At 49.9% G+C, this 23,601-nt stretch overlaps 1 protein-coding gene across 1 annotated transcript in view; it reads right to left on the reverse strand.

Moving 5' to 3' along the window:
• Positions 1–852: 852 nt before the first annotated feature.
• LOC107180629 overlaps positions 853–23,601 on the reverse strand; it is a 41,758-nt gene continuing 19,009 nt past the window's right edge. Inside the window, exons 5-8 of the mRNA XM_042960907.1 lie at positions 13,978–14,193; positions 12,758–12,841; positions 11,466–11,543; positions 853–1,456 (exon numbers count right to left, since the gene is read on the reverse strand). Coding sequence (XP_042816841.1) covers positions 1,229–1,456; positions 11,466–11,543; positions 12,758–12,841; positions 13,978–14,193 — 606 coding nt within the window. The 3' untranslated portion in view covers positions 853–1,228. The remainder of the gene's footprint in view (positions 1,457–11,465; positions 11,544–12,757; positions 12,842–13,977; positions 14,194–23,601) is intronic.

Genomic DNA, 23,601 nt, shown 5'->3' on the forward strand with positions numbered 1-23,601 from the left:
AGAGACTGAGACAGAATGAGAGTGGGTTAGGGGCAGAGAGAGAGGGAGACACAGAATCAGCACACTCCAGGCTCTGAGCTGTCAGCACAAAGCCCAACAAGGGGCTCGAACTCACGAGCTGTGAGATCATGACCTGACCTGAAGTCAGACGCTCAACCGACTGAGCTACCCGGGTGCCCCAAGAGTGGACCAGTAAGAGGGAGCCCCAGACAGAGTTTTGTAGGACATTGTTTGCACTTGCCTGAGTGACCTTACCTCAGCAGTGCTGATGCATGAGACAGAGGTGACCCTCCAGGAGCTTGGTCATGTCAAAGGTCTCCAGCCAGTTCAGTACTCTCCTCCTTTTCATCTTCTTCCTCCTCCTTGTTCTTCTATTTTCATCTCTTTTTCCTCCTCCTCCTTGTATAATAGTTGTTGTTGTTGTTATTATTATTATTATTATTATAACATCATCTCATTTTCATCTCCCCCTTCTTATTATTGTTATTATATATTCATCATATGATTTCTTCCTCCTCCTCTTATTCCCATTAGTAAGACTTGGGTGATACCATAGATGGAGCTAGAAGTATGGATATCTAACACTGCAATTGGCAGAATCTAGACACACAATGGTCTCAAGAATCTGGCAGGCTGTGTTTAGGAACATGGCATTTGGTGGGTTGGAGATGATGCACATGTGGCTTCCTATGTGTGGTTGTTAGGAAAATTACAAATAAAGAAATAAAAATTAAAATAAAGAGAATTAAGCCTTCAGCATGTAGACACTTATGTAGTCAATAAATGGTGACTTCTGTAAAGGAGACACCATTATTTCCATCTTTTCAATGAGGAAATTAAAGCAGAGATAAGTAACAGCCAGTGAATGGAGAAACGGGTTGCATTCACATTTCAAAGATATTTTGGGCTTTTTACAAAGAACAAAATTTGACTCAGACCCCATGCATCCAAGCCCTTCATGACAGATGAAGACCAAGCTGTGGGGAGTGGGGCACATCCACGTCTGCATCCATACATACCAAGGTGCTTTATCCTGGCAGAAAGAGTATAGATACATTTTCTACAGTGGCACAATGCTCAAAAAGTAACAAACTCTCTTGTTGATAAGCAACAATTTTAACTCCTTTAGACCGTAAACCAAGACTCAATTTCTACACAATTTGTCTGTCCAATTTGGTACACAAAGAGCTCTTAACATTCTTGGGTCTTGGGGGTTTTAGAGGCTGGGCTATGGGGCTAGGAGTGGTAAAGTAGTTCTGGAGAGCACGTGGGCAGGGGGAGGCAGCAGTGGCAGCATCCTGGAGGGTGGCCGGGAGCATATGGGAGAGGGGTGTTGGCACCATGAGCAGCAGTTATGGAGAGAGAAGCATTCCTGGCTGGCTGTAAGGCAGATGTTTGAGTCACAGGGCAACTGCCTGCAGAGGGGATTCACTAAGGTAAAGTTGAGGCATCGACTCTGCAGGGAAGAGAAGAGAGAAGTCACTGAGAATACATTGGAGCTAGAACCAGAAAGCTGTGGTGCCCTTGGCTCAAGAGGTTCAGGCTCATGACCCATCAGGGCCCACATGGTAGGACCTTCATGATGCCCTTCCTCTTCCTGGGTGCTGGCCTCCAGGCTGGGCTGTTATTTCAAGGCTCAGTTGGAGTCTGCCCTGCCTCCTTCAGGCAGCCCCAGTGTTCTGACCCTGGACTCCTTCTGTTCTGGTATTGAACTTGTCTGCTCCTCCCTGGACTGGGAGACTCAGGAACAAGAACAAAGCCTGACTGCCGCAGCAGCATGAGCCTTGCCCAGACTCCCCTCCCTCAGCAAATGTATGCTGAAGGGTTAAGTCCTCACTACAACTCTCAGGCCAGGCTCTGGGCTCCCAGGGCAAGGGCAGCTAGGGGCATCCTCGGACTGGAGATGGGCTGTGGAGGCAGCAGCAAACATGAACCCCTTGGTTTGGGAAAAGAACAACATAGATGCTTCGGGACAGTGAACTTTGCCCCTAGTTTACTGTCATCCCCTCCTTGTCCCTAGCTCTGAATCAGCTGAGAACTCCTGGGTGAAAGGCTCAGATAAGCCAAAGAGGTGGCCTGGGCACACTGGCCATCTGGCAGTATCTCTGGCCACTCTAGACAGTGATAAGAAAGGGCCTGCATCTTCCATAGGCAGCACACCTGAGAGGAGGGAGACCATGTTGGCGTTTCCCAGACCTCCAGCTCCCTTCTAGCAAGTAGTTCCTCTAGGGCCACAGGGTCTGCTTTTAACTCAAACAAACCTACCAGCACACCAAGGTAGCCAGACCTTTAGGAACACTGACTGGGCAAAGTCTCTGGGCATGGCCCTTCCTTAGTGTGGTCTTTGCACACCCCCCTCCACAACAGGTACACTTGCACCTTCAGGCCTTATGACCCACTGCTCATTCTGTGCTGCACAAGGTGCAAAGTGCCAAATTGGACAGTCCCTGCTCTCAAAGGAGCTTCTAGTTCATTGGCTTGCTGTGGTCACTTGAACAATGGCCCTGACAGATACCCAGGTCCTGGTCCTTGGAACCTGTAGCTGTTTTGGGGTTACACTGGAAAAGGGCCTTTGAGGTGTGATTAAGTTAAGGATCTTGAGATGAGGAGGTTATCCCGGGTTATCTGGGTGGCCTGCAGGCGACCACAGGGTTCCTGTGAGAAGGTGATTTAACCACCGAAGAGGAGAAGGTGTTGGGAGGGGGAGGAAGAGAGATTTAAGGTGCTGCTCTGCTGACATATAAATGGAGAAAAGGGCCAGGAGCCAGGGAACCCTGGGAATGCAGCTCCAAAAGTAGAAAAGGCAGGAAGGGGATTATTCCCAGACCCTCCAAAACGAGAGCAGTTCTGGCGAGAACTGGATTTCTGCTCAGGAAAACCCATTTCACGCTGCCAGGCTCCAGGACTGTGAGAACTCTGGAACTGAAAACCTATTGCTTTCTGCTACTAAGTTGGTGACACTTTGTTAGAGCAGCACAGGAAAGTAGTGCACTTGCTCAACTGAGGACTCACAATGCGAGCAGTCATGCAAAGCGCTGGAGGAAAGAGCAGACTTAGCCTGGAGAGCACACCCCGTTTAGGATTCATGCTGAATCTTTGGAGTTGTGCACACCATTCCCCTGCCAGCTCCCACTTGTGTTGTGCATGTATTATGAGTGGCTCAGGCCACGAGTAGGGTTTCATCCACAGAGGAGGCGGGCAGACTCAGGAAGCAGGAGAGGGGGTACCTGTTCTGGCCCAGCTGTCTTTTGCCTGAGGGGGCCTGGGTAGGCTTTGACCCTCAGTGTTTTTCTCTGGAAAATACAGATCATGCTGCCAGGGATACAGCAGGGATGAGATTAAGGCAGCAGACGTGAAAGAGCTGTGTTAATGACACATGTGGTGACAGGCCAGTTAATGACAATACTGTACATACGGAGTGACCTAAGGATAGGGAGAGAGCTGTTGCTATGACACACAGGTGCTTCTGTGCCCCACCTGGGCTGGGCCCCTTGTCCTGGCTTCTGTAGCACCCCTGCCCCCCAATTCTGATGTCTGCTGTCATGGCCTTTACATGTCCCCATTTGTAGCCTGTCTCACTCTTCCCTATGGTCTTTTGCCTTGACTTCCAGTGGCCACAACCAGCTGTTAGGGCAGCCTGCACATGAAGACTCACAGGCTCCAGCACAAGGAGAAAAGGCTTTTCCTGGATGAGAGAATGCATGTCCTCTGGCACAAACTTGTGGCTGAGTGAGATGCTGTGTCTGAGCAGTTGTCAAGCCAATAATGTCACAGCCAGACTCACAGTGGAACTGAAGAGAAGCCAAAGAGAACAGAATGGGGAGGCTTCATGTCCATGCTATGTTCCTGATCTGGAGTCTCCTGGGAACGGAGGAGGATACAGGGGCCTTGGGAATGCCGGATGCTACAGCTCTTTGTCATTTTTAACACGGGTTTATTCAGGCCTCTATTCAGTGTGGATGCTGTAAGTGCTCATGGGCCATATACAAGAATGACTGCACTGCCATAGGATTTATTTTTCCCCAAATACCTGTTCTCCCCTTTGCCAGTGTGCTGATGCTAATCTGGTAGCAAGGGTGCTGTGTTCCACCCAGAACAGGCTGCACAGAAAAGACTTTACTTCAAAGAAAGCTGGTGGGGGAGGGGGCTGGCAGGTGTGAAGAAAGACAGGAAAAAAGTGGTTCCTGATGCACTGGATGCCTGTCTTCAGAGGTCCCCATCCCTCTCTGCTCTGGACAGCTTCAGGCCCATCCTGCCCATGGGCACACATCAACAAAGGCCATCCATACGTCACACAACAGCTGCAAGACACACAGGTTTCTCTCCAAGTTTCTCTGGGTTATTATGCCTTTCTGTGAAAAGTTGATTTGGAAAAGCACTAAATATTGCACACTCTATGTGAAGGGGAAGGAGCTGGTTCCTATTGTGTCTCTGACCACAGGCAAGTCACTTGGTATCTTGGTAACTATTTTCCCATCCTTAATATGGGGCTAAAATCTTTAATGTGGTGAGTGGGGAATGGCCATGTCCATTCTTCCTGTATTCCTTGGTAACAAAGACCTGATTTTGTTGGGGGAGCCAATGCACTCAGCTGTAAAATGACATTTCCAAGTCTCCCTTGCTGATCAAGATGGCCATATAAATCAACTCTGGCCAATGGAAGGAAGATGGGGTTGTTGGGCAGTGATTTGTAGAAAGCCCCTGTGCCTTTCCTCCATCTTTCTCCCTGGAATGTGGATGTGATAGCTGGAGCTCCAGAAGCAATCTTGTAAGCATGAAGGCAAATAGAGAGCCTGGACTATTAAAGATTAGGTACGTTTCTTGGGGCGCCTGGGTGGCTCAGTCGGTTAGACGTCCGACTTTGGCTCAGGTCACGATCTCGCAGTCCGTGAGTTCGAGCCCCACATCGGGCTCTGGGCTGATGGCTCAGAGCCTGGAGCCTGCTTCTGATTCTGTGTCTCCCTCTCTCTCTGCCCCTCCCCCGTTCGTGCTCTGTCTCTCTCTGTCCCAAAAATAAATAAACGTTAAAAAAAATTAAAAAAAAAAGATTAGTTAGGTTTCTCATAAGGCTGTGCTCTGGAGCTTAGGATGCAAGCAATCTGATAAAAGTCTTTCTCAGAACCACTAAGTTCCCATTTATCAGTTTTTGCTCAGGTTGTTCTGTCTCTGTGGAGTGCCTTTTTTATCTGGCCTGCCTAGGGGATTCCTAACCACCTTTCAAGACTGACTTTTCAGCCTTTCCATGTTCCAAGACCCAAAGCCCTGAAGAATTGCTTGGCTCTTTTATCTTCTTGGAAGGACTTCTGATTTTCACTCTATGAACTTCTTATCAATTGGCTCTCAGCTTAAATGTACTGTCACTGAGATTCTGCTCTGGCAACCAGGCACTAGGCATACTCATGACTTTCAAGTCTCTAGACAGTGTTTTTCACCACCTGATACTCTTCAAAAGAAATGCATGACATGGCTCCTACCCCCTCTTCCTGACAGGAGATAGCTTTTTTCTGCCTAACTTCTGTCTCTCAGCACCTGACATGCAATAAATCTTTGTTGAATTAATGGATACAGTTCAATCTGTGAATACGAACTTTTGTGATTTCCTTCCTCTGGTTTAATACTTACCTAGACACCTAACCTTAAATAAATATTTGTTTGCATTTTATTCTATTACTACTACGAGTTAAAGCTTTTTAAATATTTAACTTTCAAAGCTACTTGGAATTTATGTTGGTATGTTGTTAAATGTGCTTTAATTTGTATTTTTCCCCAAGAGCTTGCCAAATTAAAAAAAAATCATGTTACAGAAAAGACTCCAAATAGCAAAGCAATCTTGAAAAAGAAAACCAAAGCTGGAGGCATCACAATCCCTTACTTCAAGCTGTATTACAAAGCTATTGTCATCAAGACAGTATGGTACTGGCAGAAGAACAGAGATTCAGATCAGTGGAACAGAATAGAGAGCCCAGAAATGGACCCACAAACATATGGCCAACTAATCTTTGAAAAAAACAGGAAAGAATAGCCAATGGAAAAAAGATTCTCTTCAGCAAATGGTGCTGGGAAAACTGGACAGCGACATTCAGAAGAATGAACCTGGACCACTTTCTTACACCATACACAAAAATAAACTCAAAATGGATGAAAGACCTAAATGTAAGACAGGAAGCCATCAAATTCCTACAGGAGAAAAAGGCAACAACCTCTTTGACCTTGGCCACAGCAACTTCTTACCGGACATGTCTCTAGAGGTAAGGGAAACAGAAGCGAAAATGAACTATTGGGACCTCATCAAGGTAAAAAGCTTCTGCACAGAATAGGAAATAATCAGCAAAACTAAAAGGCGACTGACAGAATTGGAGAAGACATTTTCAAATGACATATCAGATAAAGGGTTAGTACCCAAAATCTATAAAGACCTTATCAAACTCAACACCCAAAAAACAAATAATCCAGTAAAGAAATGGGCAAAAGACATGAATAGACAATTTTCCAAAGAAGACATCCATATGGCTAACTGACACATGAAAAAATGCTCAACATCCCTCATCATCAGGGAAATACAATCAAAACCATAATAAGATACCACTTCACACATCACAGAATGGCTAGAGTTAACAATTTAGGAAACAACAGGTGAACAGATGTTGGCAAGGGTGTGGAGAAAGAGGAACCCTTTTGCACTGCTGGTGGAAATGCAAATGTGTGTAGCCACTCTGGAAAACAGTATGGAGGTTCCTCAAAAAATTAAAAATAGAACTACCCTATGACCCAGCAATTGCACTACTAGGTATTTATCCAAAGAATACAAAATTGCTGATTCAAAGTGGGTACATGCACCCCAATGTTTACAGCAGCACCATCAACAATAGCCAAATTATGGAAAAAGCCCACATGTCGTTCGACTGATGAATGGATAAAGATGTAGTATGTATATATATGTATACACACACACACACACACACACACACACACACACACACTGGACTATTACTTGGCAATCAAAAAGAATGAAACCTTATCATTTGCAAAAATGTGGATGGAACTAGAGTGTATTATGCTAAGGGAAATTCATCAGAGAAAGACAAAAATATGACTTCATTCATATGTGGAATGTAAGATACAAAACTGATGAACACAAGGGAAGGGAAGCAAAAATAAAAACAGGGAGACAAACCATAAGAGACTCTTAAATACAGAGACCAAACTGAGGGTTGTTGGAGGGGTTCTGGCTGGGGGGTTGGGCTAAATGGGCAAGAGGCAGTAAGAAGGACACCTTTTGGGATGAGCAGTGGGTGTTATATGTAAGTGATGAATCACTAAACTTTACTCCTGAGACCATTATTACACTATATGTTATATAACTTGTATATAAATGAAAAAACAACAAAAAAAGATAAAACCAAAAAAATATCATGTTAATAATTAAACATATGTGAGTACTCTCAAGTTCACATGCTCACACAGATGTGCAAACACACATACTCTCACCAACTGGGGCCATTCCTTATTTATACAATCGCTTCCAGTGTATAAGTGTTTAGTTGAATTGAGACCATTATTCTATAGGATCATTATATTTATTCTTTAAATTGCTGGAGCTTAATGTTTTAGTATAGGATAAGGTAAATCTTGCATTGCTTACTTTTTCAAAAATTCTTAAATGTCTATTTTTAGAGGAGAATTTTAAATGAGTTTGATCAAATTCCCTAAGCATGTTCATTACAATTACACCAAAAGAGAGCTAAGACCATGAGCTCCTTTGGGAAAAGCTGACGATGTGGTCTAGGTTTTCACATATTCAAATCTTCTGTTATAGCAGTGAGTGAAGGTTTGTGGTTTCATTATAGGTCAGTACATTTGCGTTACACATGTGCATGGGTGTGCTGCTGCTAAGAACAGATTGGAATCTTTATCTTTATTTCAGGCTCCTTTATTTCTGCTTATTTACTCCTGAGCATAAACAGATTATCTAGACCTAGCAACCACTGTGGGATCTCTATGATTTCATCAAGGGATGACTGTGGGGCACCTGTGCTGAGGCCCGTCCTGTCTCCCATGCCTGAGTCCATCTCTGGGAGCTGCAGGCTGCATCTTCCCATGGACTGCTGGGAGAAAAGAGGGGCCCCACATGGCAGGGGGAACGCGGAGGGCCAGAGAGACCCTGAGACTGTGTTGCAAGTGTCATGGGCTGAGTGGAGGGGTCTGGGGGTGGAGGCGAGTCTCCTTCCTCTCTGCCTTCCTACCATTTGATGACCTAAGGCAGTGACCAATTACTGTTTACATCAGTTCAGTGCTGCACAGTGAAGGGACTAACCTTGGATCCACTGGCAAATGGGTGACTGCTAGCCCGAATCTCCATGCTTTGGGGCATGGGCTCCATTACCTCGTTTCCTGCTACTTCATGGGGAATGTGTGCATGTGTCAGCATGTCCTTGCACATGCTTGGGTTGCCTGTGTGTGTGTGTGTGTGTGTGTGTGTGTGTGTGAGCGTGTGTGTGTCTTTGAGTTTTGGGTCAGGGGGAGGAGAGGGTTGCAGAGCACAGGAAAGCCAGCTGCATCACAATCCCAAGGTTATGATCTGAGATCTTCTCAAAGTTCACTGGCTTGACAGACAGCTATCAAGTTCAGTCTTCCTGGAGAGGGGAAACTACGTCCCAGCTTTGTCACACCCCCCCTCCCTGATGGAGCTCCCTCCGTGCCATGGGCAAGGACAGAGGACTCGGGAGCTCCTTGGCATGAATACATCATAAGGCCGATCTGTATCCAGGTTCTAATTGTTCCATGGAAGAATACTTTCCCAGCAAACATACATGAGCTCATATTTAGAAGGAGGTCTGTTATCAGCATACCATCAAAATAACATAGCGACATTCACAATTGTTTGCATATATAACACACTGTGCTGTGGACAGATGGACTCTGTGGACTCTGTGGACAGAGTCCAGATGTTTCCCTATGACCCTGGCAGCAGGATATGGGTGTTGGAGCCTAGACTTGTACGTGAACCTTCCGGGGGTCATCACCTGCCCTGCCGCACCTCTCCACAGCCCCGTCACATTGAGTCCATCACTAAAATTCAGGCACTCAGTTTCCACAGCTGTGACATGCAGAGAAGTGACCATCTTGCTAGAAGAGAAGGAGCCAGGCTGGCAGTGAGGCGTCAGCTCCTGATGCGGGCCCTAGGGCTTCTGGGCAGGAGACTTAACTGTGCGGGGCCTCAGCTTTCTCCCCATGGATTTGTGGGGGGGATGAAAGAGTTAGTTGTATTAAACACTTAGAACAGTGTCTGGCCTCGGGAAGCTCTGTGTCACTGGCAGGTGTGGTCCCTGCGGGGTGGCTGTGAGGAGGAAAGGAGACGCTGTGCACAGGGCATTGTGTGGGGGACACGCAGGGTATGTACACTGGGACACAGCTCTGTGACCGTGCACCATGTGCAGTGGGGGAGGGTAAGGTTGGCCACTGTTGGCCCAATTTCCTGGCGGACCTAGCAGTGGTCCTGTTGGTGAGTTAATGGGCTCCCCTGGGATAAAGCAACAAAGGAAGAGAATCAGGACCTCGGATGGGAGCCAGGGTTTGACTCAAAATTAAGAAAGTAGACTGAGTCTTGTTGGGTCATTCTGTATATGTGCGTAGGGAGAGACGGTCCTGAAGAAAACAGCTACACTCGGGTCTCCAGGAGGATGGTCAGAGGGACAAAGTCACATGGGAGGGACCCAGGAGTGGGAAGGGAGCCCACACCCAAAGGGCCTACTTATGCGCTCCCAGCTCTGCTCAGGATGAGGGGGGTTACTTTAGATGGCCCTGGGTGTTGCCACTTGCTCTCTGGGTGGCCTCTGTGACTTTGCTGGCCTCTCAGGACTGTTTTCCCATCAGCAAACAAACGGGGTCACTGCCATTCTCAGCTTGAAAGAATACTGGGCTGACTCCAGAGCTGGCATGGTAGGGGCCTGGCAGAGCGCTGGGCAGCTGCAAGTGCCCCACAATCCATGACACTCCCAGTAGGGTCTTGGGAAAGGGACCATATCAGAAGGTGCCCAGTGCCCCTGCCCTCCCCTCGATGGGGTAGGATGGCCCTTTCTGGTATCTCTCCCTTGTCCTCCCTCTGGTCTTGGGCCTCCCTCCATGTCTTGCTCTGTCCCTCTGCCCGGAGTGGACGTGGCTGGGTGGGTTCAGGGCACAAGGCCGGTGTGGTGCTAGCGACCATAATGGGGCTGTGGCCCTGGAAGAGGCTCCAGGAGATCCAGATGCAGAATGGGCGTCTGTGCAAACATGGCTGGGACCGCGAGTTCTGTTCAGACCCAGAGCCAGGAGCCCAGTGGTCTCCTGAGGAGCCTTGAAACCTCTGACAGCAGACATGGCCCTGCTGGGTGTCAGCACACATCCATGTGTCTCCTCAGCAGGGTCCCCACCCCCAGGCGTGCCCAGGACTCCTAATGCTCACCTGACCACCAGGGATAGTCATGCTTGCCTGAACTAAGAAAATGACTAATGCAGCCCTCACTATAGATACTGGGGACACCACGTCCTCCAGGCACCTGGCCCAGTCTGAGGTTCTGATCATGGGGAAGCTTAGGCACATGAGTCCCAGGCAAGCCAGGAGCATGCTCTTCATGGGCCCTAATTCTGAGCCCTGCATTGGTTTTGGGGAAACCATTATGGTTTCATGAGTGCTGACCTGATGGGGGCAGGGCAGTGAGAAGGGTGGTGGCAGGCCCTGGGGTTCAAGTCCAGCTCTGCCACTCCCAGGTTCTGTGACCTGGGGCAAGTTGCTTGATTTCTCTGTGCCTTGGTCCCTCCTTGGTAAAACTGGCATATTAGTAGTACCTGCACGTACAGTTACTGGCAGGATTGAATGTGAAATTATGGAAAGTTCTTAGACTGGCAGCTGGCATAGGAGGAACTCTAACAATTAGCCGTCACAACTATTAAATTCCAAGGGGACACCTGTAACATGCAGGCTTCTCCCCACTGTCACAGGCAGTGGCACGTGGAGGGACTCTACTAGCTGGCAAAAGCACGCAATGTTGGTCAACAACATGGGGGTGTCACCATGCCCTCCAGCATTCCTGGCACATGAGGGAGCCGCCCAGGAGAGTCTCAGAGGATGAGGGTGTGGATCCAGCAGATACAGGTTGGGGAGCTCGGTGGGGAGGGATGATGGTTGAGGGTCAGGAGAACTTGCTGGCCTGCCTCCTTCTCCAGCTTCTTTCACTTAAGTTTGGAGGCACTGGGTAACACTCTCCCCAAGAAAGCTTCTTGTCCTTCTGATGGGGACCAGCAAGGAAATGCAGGCGCCCCACCCAGAATCCACACGGGAGGCTCATGAGCACCGCGTCTCCTCGTCTGGGGCATCCTCCTGGAAGATGCCTGGACAGGGCTCTCTGACCCATAGTCCCTGAGCTCAGCTGCCAAGGGCAAAGAGAAAAGGGCGCCTGCCCAGGGAACATCCCTGTGCCCCTGCTTACCGCGTTCCTGGGCTGACACCACATCAATGGGATCTGGTTGCAGCTTTGCACAAAGTCACACAAGGTGTCCAGTTTGCCCTGAAAAGCAGATGTAGCTGTGAGGAAGCTCCAGGGCCTGGCCGTCACCTCCAGAGGGGTAGAGGCCCCTCTGCCTGAGATGGCTCCAGAGGGCTCTGTCCCCAGGAACACACCGAGGCCGCCCTGTAGTCTCCGCCTGGGGCAGGGGCCTGGTGGCCTTGTGTGTTTCAGGGCAGGCAGTGTCACTGTAGGTCACAGATTGTTTTGGAATCCGAAATGAGTCTGTATTTCTGGTGTAGGAGGAGAAGGCAGGGGCTACTTTGAGAGGAAGGGTCCAAGGTGGGGGACATGCGGGGTCACAAGGAGAGGTTTTGCAGGGGAATGTGATGTGGGCATCAGGGAGCTGGGCAGGAGCTGGGAGAAGGGGACAAGCACCCGAAGTGGGTCACACCAGAGGCAGAAGGGGAAGAGGGCTGATCCCGGGGCTGCTGGGGAGACAGGAAGGGAGGACACCGGCAAGAGGCCCTGGACCTAGGGACAGGTGGCCTCAGGACTTCAGGTAGAATGGTTCCAACCGGTGCATCACCAGAGATGCAGGACCAGGAGGAGTGCACAGCCCATTAAGGAAGAATATGGGGTTCTTCCTTTCTCAGCCAGGGCCGCCTGGGGCCTCCCCACCCTGTCTTTATGCCCCCCTGCAGGCCCTGAGCTCCCACCCAGGTGCGGCCCTAGCACTTCCTGTGAGGATGTTTCCTCACAGCCTCCTCCTCCTTGAGGCCCTTGTCCCCATGTCAGTGCGTCCAAGGACAATGTAGTTAGCTTAGTCCCTTACTCTGCTGAGCTGACTCATGGAACAAACTTTGCTCAGAATTTTCCTAAACGATTCTTTTTCTGACCTGTGGGAGACTGTTTGTGATTGAGCTTGTGTTTTACTCCTCTGCCTGCTGGCCAGGAAAATGGAAGCCATTGTTGGAGCCGCTGACAACCTCAGACAGCCTGGGACTGGTGGGCTGTGGCCAGCCACCAACATCTGCAAACCTGGGCCCCTTCCAAGCCTGGTGCCAGGCTCCAAGTGGTGTTGGTGATGGCAAGAGCCCTCACAGTCTTTGCCCTCTCCTGGTGCCCGGGATCAGGATGGCCTCCGCAGTTTTTCCCGTGCCCAGCGATCGATGTAGTGCCCACAAAGCTCATCTCCACCCAAGTCATGGTTCATGTGGGGCCATGGACTGGCTGCCCTCCCTTGTCCCTCAGCCCCACCTAAAGGCCCTTCTCACCTCTATCCGTCTTATAGTGTCTTCCTGGTACATACAAGAAAGGACAATCACTGGGGTACGTGTCTGTATACATGTCTCTGGCTTCTAGGAAGAGAAAGCACATTTTGCTGTTTTGTCTGGGAGCTTCTGGTGCAGACATATAACATCTGTTGCTCCCGCACCTCTTAGTGGCCACTCAGCAATGGTGCATTGGGAGATTTTAAGGACACATCAGTAGCATCCTACACTATGGCAGTGTCCCATATGGTAAAAACCAGGAAATGCAATTTATTTATAAATATGACCTTTTCCCCAAAGGCTGACAAAGTCTCTCCCGTCCCTTTGGTCCCGGGGTCTGCCTTTGGTGGAAAACCCTGGTCTTAGGGCTGTGCAGTGGACAGGAGGGCTGTCAGGGTGGGAGCGTTTTCAGGGGCCCGGGTTGCATTCATTTGCCCCTGGCAGATGCAGCCTCCTCAGGCAACAGTGCCATCAGTCAGTACAGCGCTGGCCAGTGGGGTCTTTTCCCTACCCAAACCCAGGCCCGGTCCCCTTCCTCTGACATAGTGTCCTGCTATAACTACTTCCTCTGGATCTCTTTTAGGCTTCTACCCTGAGGATCCACAGACAGCTCACCGGCCCTGGCTCTTTGTGCTCATCTGGGCCGGGCCTGCCTCACAGCTCAATGCCAAGTAACACACTCTCCTCCAACCTCCCCAGCCTGTAGTCACTAAAATATAATTGTGGCCAAGCCTCTTGCCCTGGCGGGTGACAGGGATGGAGATCAACAAAATGCAGCCCAACATACATCAGAGCCTGGGCAGGAACCAAGTTCTGAAATCGAAGGCTCCTTTTCTGAAAGTTCACCTGTGTTTTGTAATAATCTTCCCTCAGCATCAGAGGCCTCTTCTGGTGCTTGGTCTCCCTGAGTCCTTCAGAAGCCTGGCTGCTGTGATGCCTCCCTTGTCACTAGGTACTGGGGTGACTTCTCCCCAGAGGACAGGGCAACTCATAGGCCACTTCTGGAAACAAGCATGAAGCAGGGGGTCCCTGAGATGCAAGCTGAGTCTCTGCCCAGGAATGGTAGACACAGTCTGTGCCTGTGTTTGCTCGTGTGATGAACTGGGAGCTGCTGGGAACCTGCCCACTGGCAGGATCATGGGGTGAGTGGGGCTTGGTTACCTTGTGGCCTGGGGACAGTTTGTGTCATAGGGCCGTGTGGATCACTCACAGGGGTCACTCACTTTCCTGCAGCAGCAGAGACAGCAGATCACCACCACGATAATGATCAGGGCTGGGACGAACAATGGGAATAGGTAGTCAAGGGTAGGCTTTTCTGTGACAGCCATGGGTGCTGGTGCCTCCTGTGTGACAACTGTGGGCACTGTTGTCTTCTGTGTGCCAACTGTGGGGACTGAAGTCTCCTCCTTTGGGGCATCTGTGGGCTCCGATGTATTGGCCTGCAAAAAGCACAAAAGTCAGAGTCCTGGGTGGGTCTGGATGGCCCTCACTGGGTGCCTCCCCCCAGCACCTTACACTACACCTGCACATCGCCTGTTCCCACTCACCTCAGATTTCCCCACCTCCAGGGAGCACTGAAGGCCTGGAGGACAAGACTGCACTCAAAGAGCCGCTGCGGAGCCCCGGGCCACAGAGCCCACCACTGGCTTCGTTCCGAGGCTCTGGCCCAGAGCCCTGACAAGGACCGGAATCCCCATGTGTGACATGCCAGCCCTCACTGCACGCCTCAGCCGCACGCGGTGCAGTCCTGCCCTAACCAAATGCTCGGCTTTCCCTGACGCAGGGGAGCTACAGGGGACAGAGTCTGTGCCCAGGAGGGCGAAGCAGGGTGGGGGCCCATGAACTCAGGCTCCTCCTGAGTTCTTTCCTAAATGTGCCTGCTGAGGGCGGCCTGTCAGTTAGGCTCCTGAGGGACAAATGGCTAAGTGTGGTCTGCTGGTCGGTGAGTGCCTGTCCTGGCACAAGCGAACACACAGTCAGAGGACTGTCTGTGCTGCTGGAACCCTCCCAGCTGGGACTGGACACTAGGCTGGTGGCAATCAGGCACGGGCATCGCTCCTCCCAGGCAGCCCTCTTCCTGTGCCTAACGTGCTCTGTCGCCCATGTCATGCTGCCCCGCCCCAGGTGTCCGGGTGACGTGGAGCTCCGAGAAGTGGGCACCTGGGAGCAGCACCCTCTTTCCCACGTGCCCGTCCCTGAGCTGAGTCCCAGGCCCTCCCCACAGCCCTGGCAGCTTCCCACCAAGTGCCGGAGAGCAAGGTCCAGCAGAGGTCAGAGAGTTAGCGGAGACGGAGCACGAGAAAGCAGCAGAGGCAGAGGGGAGGCTGATGCCCTCTGCAAAATGACAGGGGTGTTCCCCAAGTGGGCTTGGGCTTGTGGGCAGTGATGGGCGTGTGTGGGTTCAGCTGTGTCAGCAGCTGCTGAAACACCCCGACTGCACAGGGCCACAGTGGGTCCCGCCCTCCAGATCCCCTGTGTCTGGGGCCCAGGTTTGGAGCACCCCACTGCCCCAGAGGTCCTGGACTCGGGCTCCTAACACTTGCCTCCAAGCCTCTCCCACTTGCCCAGCTGGAATGCAGGATGGAGCCCCGAGCTCCCCACCACTATTCTTGGGCCAGCAGAGGTGGCAAGGGGCGAGACGGGGTGGCAGAGCCCCAGCACCATTTCTGGACTCTGCTTAGAGCTCTAACCGTTCCCTTTCCTTTGCCTTCAGGGACACCTGGTTCCCAGAGAGAGACAGCAGAGGTTCTGCAGCACCTGCTGGACAGGAAGCTACATGGCAGGTGCTCTTGTGGAAGCGCTCCCAGGGCACCTCACAAGCCCGATGTGTGGACAGCTTTCCGATGAAGGGCTGAGGGCCCCAAGCTGGCTGTGAGAAGTTGTCCCAGCTGCCTGTCTGCACAAAGTAGTTGCTCGGACTGGCTGGGACATTTCCCCTTCTTTTGCCTCCCTTGGTGTCTGCTCCTCCCGTACAGTGGTCCTGGACAGTCCAGGAGGGAGGCCGCAGCCCCACCCTGGCCCGCACACGGTCGGTGCCATCGAAAATCATGTTGCCTCTGAATGTTTTGCCATTTTCCAGGCTGTATTGCACGACGAGGGTCCTAAAGCATACAAAAGGAATATGGTAACCACCAATCTAGATAGGTATAGTTCTTGCAGTTGGCTCAGCTGTAGCCAGTAGCTTTCTATATTGCAATGATTTTGATCATCAGGCATTGGGTCCATCAGTGGGCACATGGCATGAGTAAGGAGGACTCACCCCAACTCCTACAAGATCAACCTCTGCACTGAAGTGTGTCCAGGCACAAGGAGCCCTGCATGGAGACAGATGCCTTTCCAGGGAGGGTGGCTTGGTATCACCAACACTGACTCTTTTCTATTTACAGTGCATGTCGTCTTGGCTCTTGAATGGCTGTCTGGAGCACAGTTACCATCCCCAGGGACATCATCCTCTCAATCCTACCTTTCCCAGCAGAGCCTGGGCTGAGAGAATTCTTGAGTGCCTCTGGGGACCACCACCAGGGCAGGTGGCCAGGATGCCTTGAGTCCTCCCTAAGTTAGGCATGTACTGCCCATGACATGGCATCCCACACTCTGTACACCTCATGGTGGCAAAAATGCCCATCTGACCCCCAACCTGGGGTACTTACTCTCCATCTGTCTTAAATTCATGGCCATGGCAAAGTACTGAGTCTCCTTTTGGAGGGTAAGGTTTATTAGCTAAGAGAAAACCACAAGAGAATAATGTCTATGAGCATGTCCATCCATCCATCTCCCCTCAGCTGGTCCCTGACAAGCAGACTAACAACATTCTGGTAGACGTGAGCTTCCCTTTGCTGCCTTCCTCTGAGCCCCTGCTATGCACCAGGCCCTGTGCAATGCCTGGTTGGAATGGAAAAGGCAGGCTGAGTTCCTGCCCTCAAGGGCCCTATGTTTGAGGGATGGGAGGGAGACAGACAATGAAATAACTAACAAAGAACAAAATAAATGCAGAGAGTGCAATCATAAGCCACAGAAGGCATAGAGAACAGAAGGGAAGGGACAGCTACTTAGGAATGAAGGGCCTGTCCTGTCCTTTAGAGAAACCGTTTCCCTTAGGGGAACTGAAACATTTATCCCACAATGATGCAATGGTTGGGATTTGCTTCAAAGTAATTCACGATGAAGGCATCAACAAAAACAGACTAGCCAGTGTTGATTATTGAAAGTAGGTGAAGCTGTGTCAAGTTCATTATACCATTTTTGCTACTTTTGTATATTGTTGAAAATTTCCATTAAAAATAAAGTATCTTTGAGGAGGAGATCCAGGAGGTGAAACCAGGTGAGGGGAAATCTGAGGAAATATTCAAGGGAAGAGTGTCCAACCTGTTGAGCAGCATGTGCCAAGGGCCTGGGGCAGAACTAGCTGAGCTTATTGAGGTAAGACGTGAGTGAGGAGAGGTGTGCAGGGCATTGTGGGCCCTCAGAAGGGGTTTGGGTTTTATTCTAAGAATGATGGCTCTGACAAGGGGCTGGCCAGATCCAGGTATGTTTTGGACACTGGGGCAGCAGGACTTGCTGGTGGACTAGATATGGAGTGAGAGCAAAGAGGAACTACAGTTGATGGGCAGGGTTTGGCTGGAACAACTGGGATGATGGTACCATTTAATGAGATAGCAAAGCCTGAGGAAGTGAGAGGGGCTTTGTTTTGTTTTGTGCTTAAGCGGGAGCTGGGAGGTGGCACTCAAGAGGCCCAAAACAATTGTGTCTCTTGTAGCTGTGGCACCCTCTCTCTCCTGAGACCTAACTCTTTTCACACCCCGAACTTTGGTCACAAGTTATGTATATTCCCTCAGAATGGTTCATTTTCTTGTGGGTGAGCTTTGGCCCTAACTCACCCATCAGATTAGGTATAAGCTCCTGAACTGTTTGACCCTTTCACTGGGATGATAACAAAAGTTAATCTCCACGTATGGTTATGGGAAAAGAGTTGTATCGGCGAGGTAGGATGGTTGGGGTTAGTGGGGAAAAAAATCCCTAAGAAATGCAGTTTACTTGCCAGTAGGGTGTTCCCAGCAGAGAATAGCTGATGGCAGGCAGCCAGCATACTGAGGCTCAGAAGCTTGCCAGAGTGTAAAGTTTTCAAACCACTACTAACTGATTAAATTGAATACTTAATTTGCCATGTTACAGAATTGCTTAAAACATAAAAACATTATACACTAAAGACAGAAAAGATAAAACACAAAGAAATGTTAATTTTAACACTTTCTATAAGCTTCTCTATATTTTCTAAAATGTTTTCTCAGATGTGTAAATTTCAGAAAAATGTAATTAGAAAAAAAAATCAAATCACTCATCATCAGTGCATCAGGGGTCTTGGCAATAAAAAAAAAATCTTGCTGGGCCACTTCCGACCAGCCTCTGAATGGATTCAGACTGGCCATCAGCTGAGATGCACAGGAATTTATGTTGGATTCTCCCACGTGAGGCCCTGGCACAGGTCCACACTGAAGAGAAACACTGGTGATCTCCATAGTGGGAACCAGTACGGTCACAGACCACAGGGGAAGTATCTGTGCACATTTCCTAGGAGATAGGTTGTGTCTAATGTTCCCCAAGAACTATCAGCTCAGCAAGGCAAAGGCCCAGACTAGGCAATCAGATCACCTGTCTACTTTCTGGCTCTTCCTACACTGGCTCCTGGCCTTGGGCAAAATCATTAATTGCCCCTGTGCCTCATTCCACAGCTCTACTGAGAAATGACAGTAGGTCTATTTGAGAATTTTGGGGATAGCATATGCAAGGTACTTAGCACATTACCTGATGTAGTGAGTGCACTATCAACATTAGTTCTCCATGTAAGTCATACTCAGTCCCTAAGCCACTCCCAAGGAAGTACAGAACAAGGAAAACTCATTTCCTGAGGACATCTACACACTGCAAGTGTGGAAATGTGGCAACAACAGTTCCCTGCCCCGTTCTGTGTACCCACGGAAAGGAGAGGGGCTAGAGATGCTCTGGGGGAGAGGATTTGCTATGGGTTTACCAGATGGCCTTGCAGTAAGACTTCACTGCATATAATCTCATTAGGTCCACTGGATGCACTGGGGGCTCAGTGGGAGATAGTCTTACTGTATCACCCCGCTCTCTGGGGAGAATCACACCCACCTCAGTGCTGAGGGCACATCTGTCTGCCCAACTGTGTGCTTCCTCTGACCGCTCACCCACCATGGAAGAACACCTGATGCCTGAGCATTTCCCAATTATAGGCCTACATACGTGATATGACTTAGTCAGCCCAGCTACCATATTGGCTTCATTTTACAGTAGAGGAAAAAGAGGTTGAGAACAGAACCCTCGTTTGGTCAAGGTCACACATGTGATGTGTGCCTGTGCCAGGATTCCAGGGTCCTGTTCTGGCAACTGGCATCCTCTCTCAATCCCAGATGCACACATTCTCCTGGGAGGCTACCAGTGAACCTGGCCCAGACTCGAAGCCCTAGGGCTGCCTGTGTTTCTCTTCAGCAGACTCAATGGATTTGGGTCCTTGTCTCTCAAGGTGAGTAAGAGCTGAGCCAAGGGAGGGGGAATACAGCTCTGGGGCAAACCCAGCACAGCACAGCCATTCTTGGCAGGGGTTAAAGCCCTGCTCTGAGAGGCTCTTGTGGTGTTGGGGGTTGATGACTTCCCAGCTTTGAGGTGTAGGTGACCAGGCTTCCCAGTCAGGTCCCTCCTTCTATGTGTCCACGCTGATCTATCTTCACAGTGCCCACAGTGAATGGCCAGCAAGGGCATTGAAGGCCCAGGTGGCGGAGGGGAAGGCAGCCTTTTGTAGGGCATTTGTCACTTGGAGACACCAAGGGGTATACTTACTGAATACAGTGATGTTGTTCTTAACATATTTGCAAAGAAGTTGTTTATTATTGGTTAGATCCACGCCAATTACGAAAAATTGTGCATATGTGGTTCTGCAAAGAAAACATCCAAAGATCTTGTGAGGTAGCACTGAGGGCTGCCTTCCCTCTGATTCTTCCCAGTGACTCCTGTGAGAAAGCAAACATGTTGAAACCTAGATGCGGGACTCCCTGGGGCCCGATCTTCACCCAGTCTCACTCTGAGGGTCCATTCTGAGTGAAAAGGGGCCTTGAGTATTCAGGGCCACTCTCCACTCCTGACAGTGGGACAGCATTAAAGGCATTCAGCCTCAGTCTTGCATAGGGGCAATTCCAGCCATAAGTTTCTGACCCTGAAATGCCCAAGTACACACTGAAGGGTGCAGACAGTCCTCTCCATGGGGTCTCCCACATTAATGAGAGAAGACTGAGGACAATGAAGCTGGAGACCCCAGGAGCAGGGCTGGGACTCAGATGAGGCAGACAAAGAGCCCAGGACCCTGCACAGAAGTAAAGATAAGTTAAAGTAAAGATAAAGTAAAGGTAGGTTCTCTCTTAGCTGTGGTTCTGGAAGTCTCACATGATTGCTCTTCCCCTGCCTTTGCCTGAGGCTTCATGGACTACACATAACCCACCTGGGGTTCAGCAAGCACTTCCTCTTTGAGTGTGGAGACACTGATATGTGATGTGCAGGTCTAGACCCTAGACCTTCACCAGGCTGCTGAGCCTCCCCTGAAGCAAACACCAGGGGATAGAGAAGACAGCTGGTAGACTGGATCCCTAAGGATTTAGCCAGGATAACATGTGGGTCTTTAACTGCAAGCCCAAGGTCATTAGCCTCCATCACTGACTCCTCTCCCAGACTGGGTCATTCCAATCCTGGAAGCTTGGTTTGCCCTAGCTCAATTTATTTATTTACACAACCTTTATTATAGCACAACCTTGGACCTGGCTGCCCTTATTTCTCCTGCTTCAGGTCTCCCTGCAGCTCCCATTGATCAGGGCAGTGTTTGCAAATTCTCTGCTTTGAAGAAAATAGATTCTGGGCCTGCGGCCCAATGCTGGCTGCTGTTGTGGTTTGTTAGGCATTCAAGTGTCTTCCAAAAATGGGTATCAACACTTAAAGCCTGCACATTTTCCCTAATAACCCAGATCACTAGCATTCTTCAACAATGGGAACACCTGGAAATGGTGGGTTCATATTTCTGCATGTCAACCATTGTCTGGGCCCTGTTCACATCAGGGGAGCTCCTCAGGGGCCAGTGCCTGCCTTACTGCACTACACCTCACATGCAATCAACCATCCTTGGCTTGGCCTGACACATGCCTCCTGCTCACGGCACCAGCCTGGCCCCTGAGGGCACTGATGGCAGTGGTCCACCCAGCGGAGGCTTGATGTCTGTAAGTGACACGTCCTCTCCCACACACAGTAACAAACAGTACAATGCTGCTTTGAACTCAGTTGTGCCAGGCTGCCTGCTCAAGGCTCACACTTCATAAGGACCCATGACACGGGGCTCTGTGATTGGCCAGGAAGGAGCAGTTGGGCTTATCTCCTGCGCACCCTTTCGCCAGCCTGGCTAGGGCCACCCTGAGCAGAGCTTTGGCTCTCAGTCTCAAGGAAGTGTCATCTGCAATTTATATTCCAGGATTTTTTATTGCAAAGAAGCATTTCCTTGCAAGACAGAACTGTAAATTGACAGCCCACACTGTAATTAGATACAGACAGAGAAGGGAACAGTCAGCTGGTTGCATGTGGACAGATCAGGCTCCAGAGAAGGCAAAAATAGTGAGTAGAGCCTTCCTGCCACAAGCACACAGGCAGAAGGAACCAGAAGTGGGCAAATCTGTGCCAGGCCAAGCCATGTAACACCGGTGTTCATCCAAAATGACACTCCTCACTAACTGAGCGTATACTATGGGCCGATCTACACTTTCCTTAACCTCTAATACTCATGAGCTAGGTATTCCTACCCAAGCTTACAGAGAGGGAACCTGAGGCTAAGAGAGGGCAGGTGGCCTCCTCCAGACCTCTGGCAGGTACAGGGCCAGGATCTGACTTCAAGTACCCATTCCAGGACCCACTTCTGCCCCCTTTGCTCTTGTCTTAGTTCTGAGCAGCTATCATGAGGCTGCTTCAGAGGGATGGCCCCGCAGCACCTGCACTTCTCGGGAAGAGCACATGCTGTCCATATGCCTGTGACCCCCTTCCCACCGTGCACTCCCTGCAGCCTTCAGGCCCTGCTCGGTCACCACTTCTCCTCCACAGCAGCACCCCCTGTGTCCCCAGGCACTGCTGCTCTCAGAGGGTCTTTTCACTCTGGCAAGTGTCGGTACATGGAAGCAGGGTGATGGTGTCAGACTTTCGAGCAAAAGACATGTGGAGTTAAAGGATTTTGCTTTGTCTAGTAGCTTCTCCTTCTGCTCCAACACCCCTCGCCCAATTCCTCCAACAGTAACACACACAGGAGGAGAATGAAGCCAAGGATGGATGAACATTGGCTTTCAGGGAGCTGTGTCTCCTAGGTAGACTCCCACTGTGTACCCGCTCTCAGGTGGCACAGGGACCATCCAGTCCCTGGCAGGGAAACCGATCCTTCTTTATGAGAGCTTTCTTTCTGGAGGAAGAGTTCTACATCAGGCCTCCTGGGCTCCAGAGAGAGGAGCTGGGAAGGCAGGCAGCCCACTGACAAGGTCAGGAGGAAGCCAAGCAGTGAGGAAGGACAACCAACCAACCATGAGACTGACAAGGGCACCGGGTGGAAGTGACCTGTCTTGGGAGGGTTGGGCTCTGGGAACACCATCTGTTGCCCAGCACAGGCTCTTTGGGAGAAATTCGACTCTACTGACCAACGTTTAAGCTGTGTGTCCTCTTAATACCACAATTCTACTTCTGGAATTGATCCGGGGAATCCTGACCCACGCCCACAGAGAGGTGAGCCTCAGGATGTGCACAGCCTGCTGTAGCCACATATTAGGAACGACCACAATATTGACCAGGGGAGACTAATGAAAGAAGTTTCCTTCATCCATGTAATGGAGTATGTGCAGACGGGTGGAAAATGTTATGAACTGCATGATCCCATTAATGTAAAATTACCTTGAAAATCACATTTAGATAGCTATGTCCATCTATACTATCAACTATATATGGTAGTTATCTCTGGGAGGCAGTAGTAGTAGAAAAAGGGGAACTTTATCATCATAGAGGGACAGTAGCTATCCACGTTGGTGAAAATTGTCTTTGCGCTGCATAGTGGGTCCTGCCTTCGCCCTTTGGGTCCTACTGCCCCACAGTCCACTCTACCCTCTGCACACAGTGAGTCTCTTGGCCACCCTGTGGGACCTGTCCACCAGATCTCAGAAGAAAGTCTTCTTCTGCCCTGTGTCCTACTATGTGCCCCCACTGATGTGCCCTGGATATTGGGGTTCTTTGCAGACAGGACACATCAATGATGGCACATATTAGGGCCATCTCTCTGGGCCACCACGTGGAGGAAAAAGAATGACAACGTGCCAGCCACAACCTGCCACAGTGGGTGAAAAAGCCTCGAGTATACCCAGCAAACACACAGGAGGGATAAATCTCCAAATCACCATGCTAAGTGCATCAACAAAACACAGTGTTGATACCACATGGACCCATTAAAGAGAGGTTTTTATAGAGCAGCCAATGGATGGACAATCAGAACATTAAGTGCCTTTAGGTTTCAGGAGGAAGTTTTGCCAAACAAGGGTATAGAGTGAATTTTCTAGAAGCAAGTGTAATGGTCTGTGTTTTCATGGGGGTGTAGTCACACATCGGTTGTGCACATTTGTCAGAACTCATCAAATGATACACTTACGTTTGTCCTATTTCATAAAAATAACTCTTAACAAATATAGGTCCCTAGTTCAAGATATGCATATGAAGGGTTTGGTAGCAGAGTAGGCTGATACATGTAATTTACCTTAAAATGTGACAAAAATTAA

This window comes from Panthera tigris, chromosome D2, assembly GCF_018350195.1.
Source record: "Panthera tigris isolate Pti1 chromosome D2, P.tigris_Pti1_mat1.1, whole genome shotgun sequence".
In the NCBI taxonomy this organism is placed as follows: domain Eukaryota; kingdom Metazoa; phylum Chordata; class Mammalia; order Carnivora; family Felidae; genus Panthera; species Panthera tigris.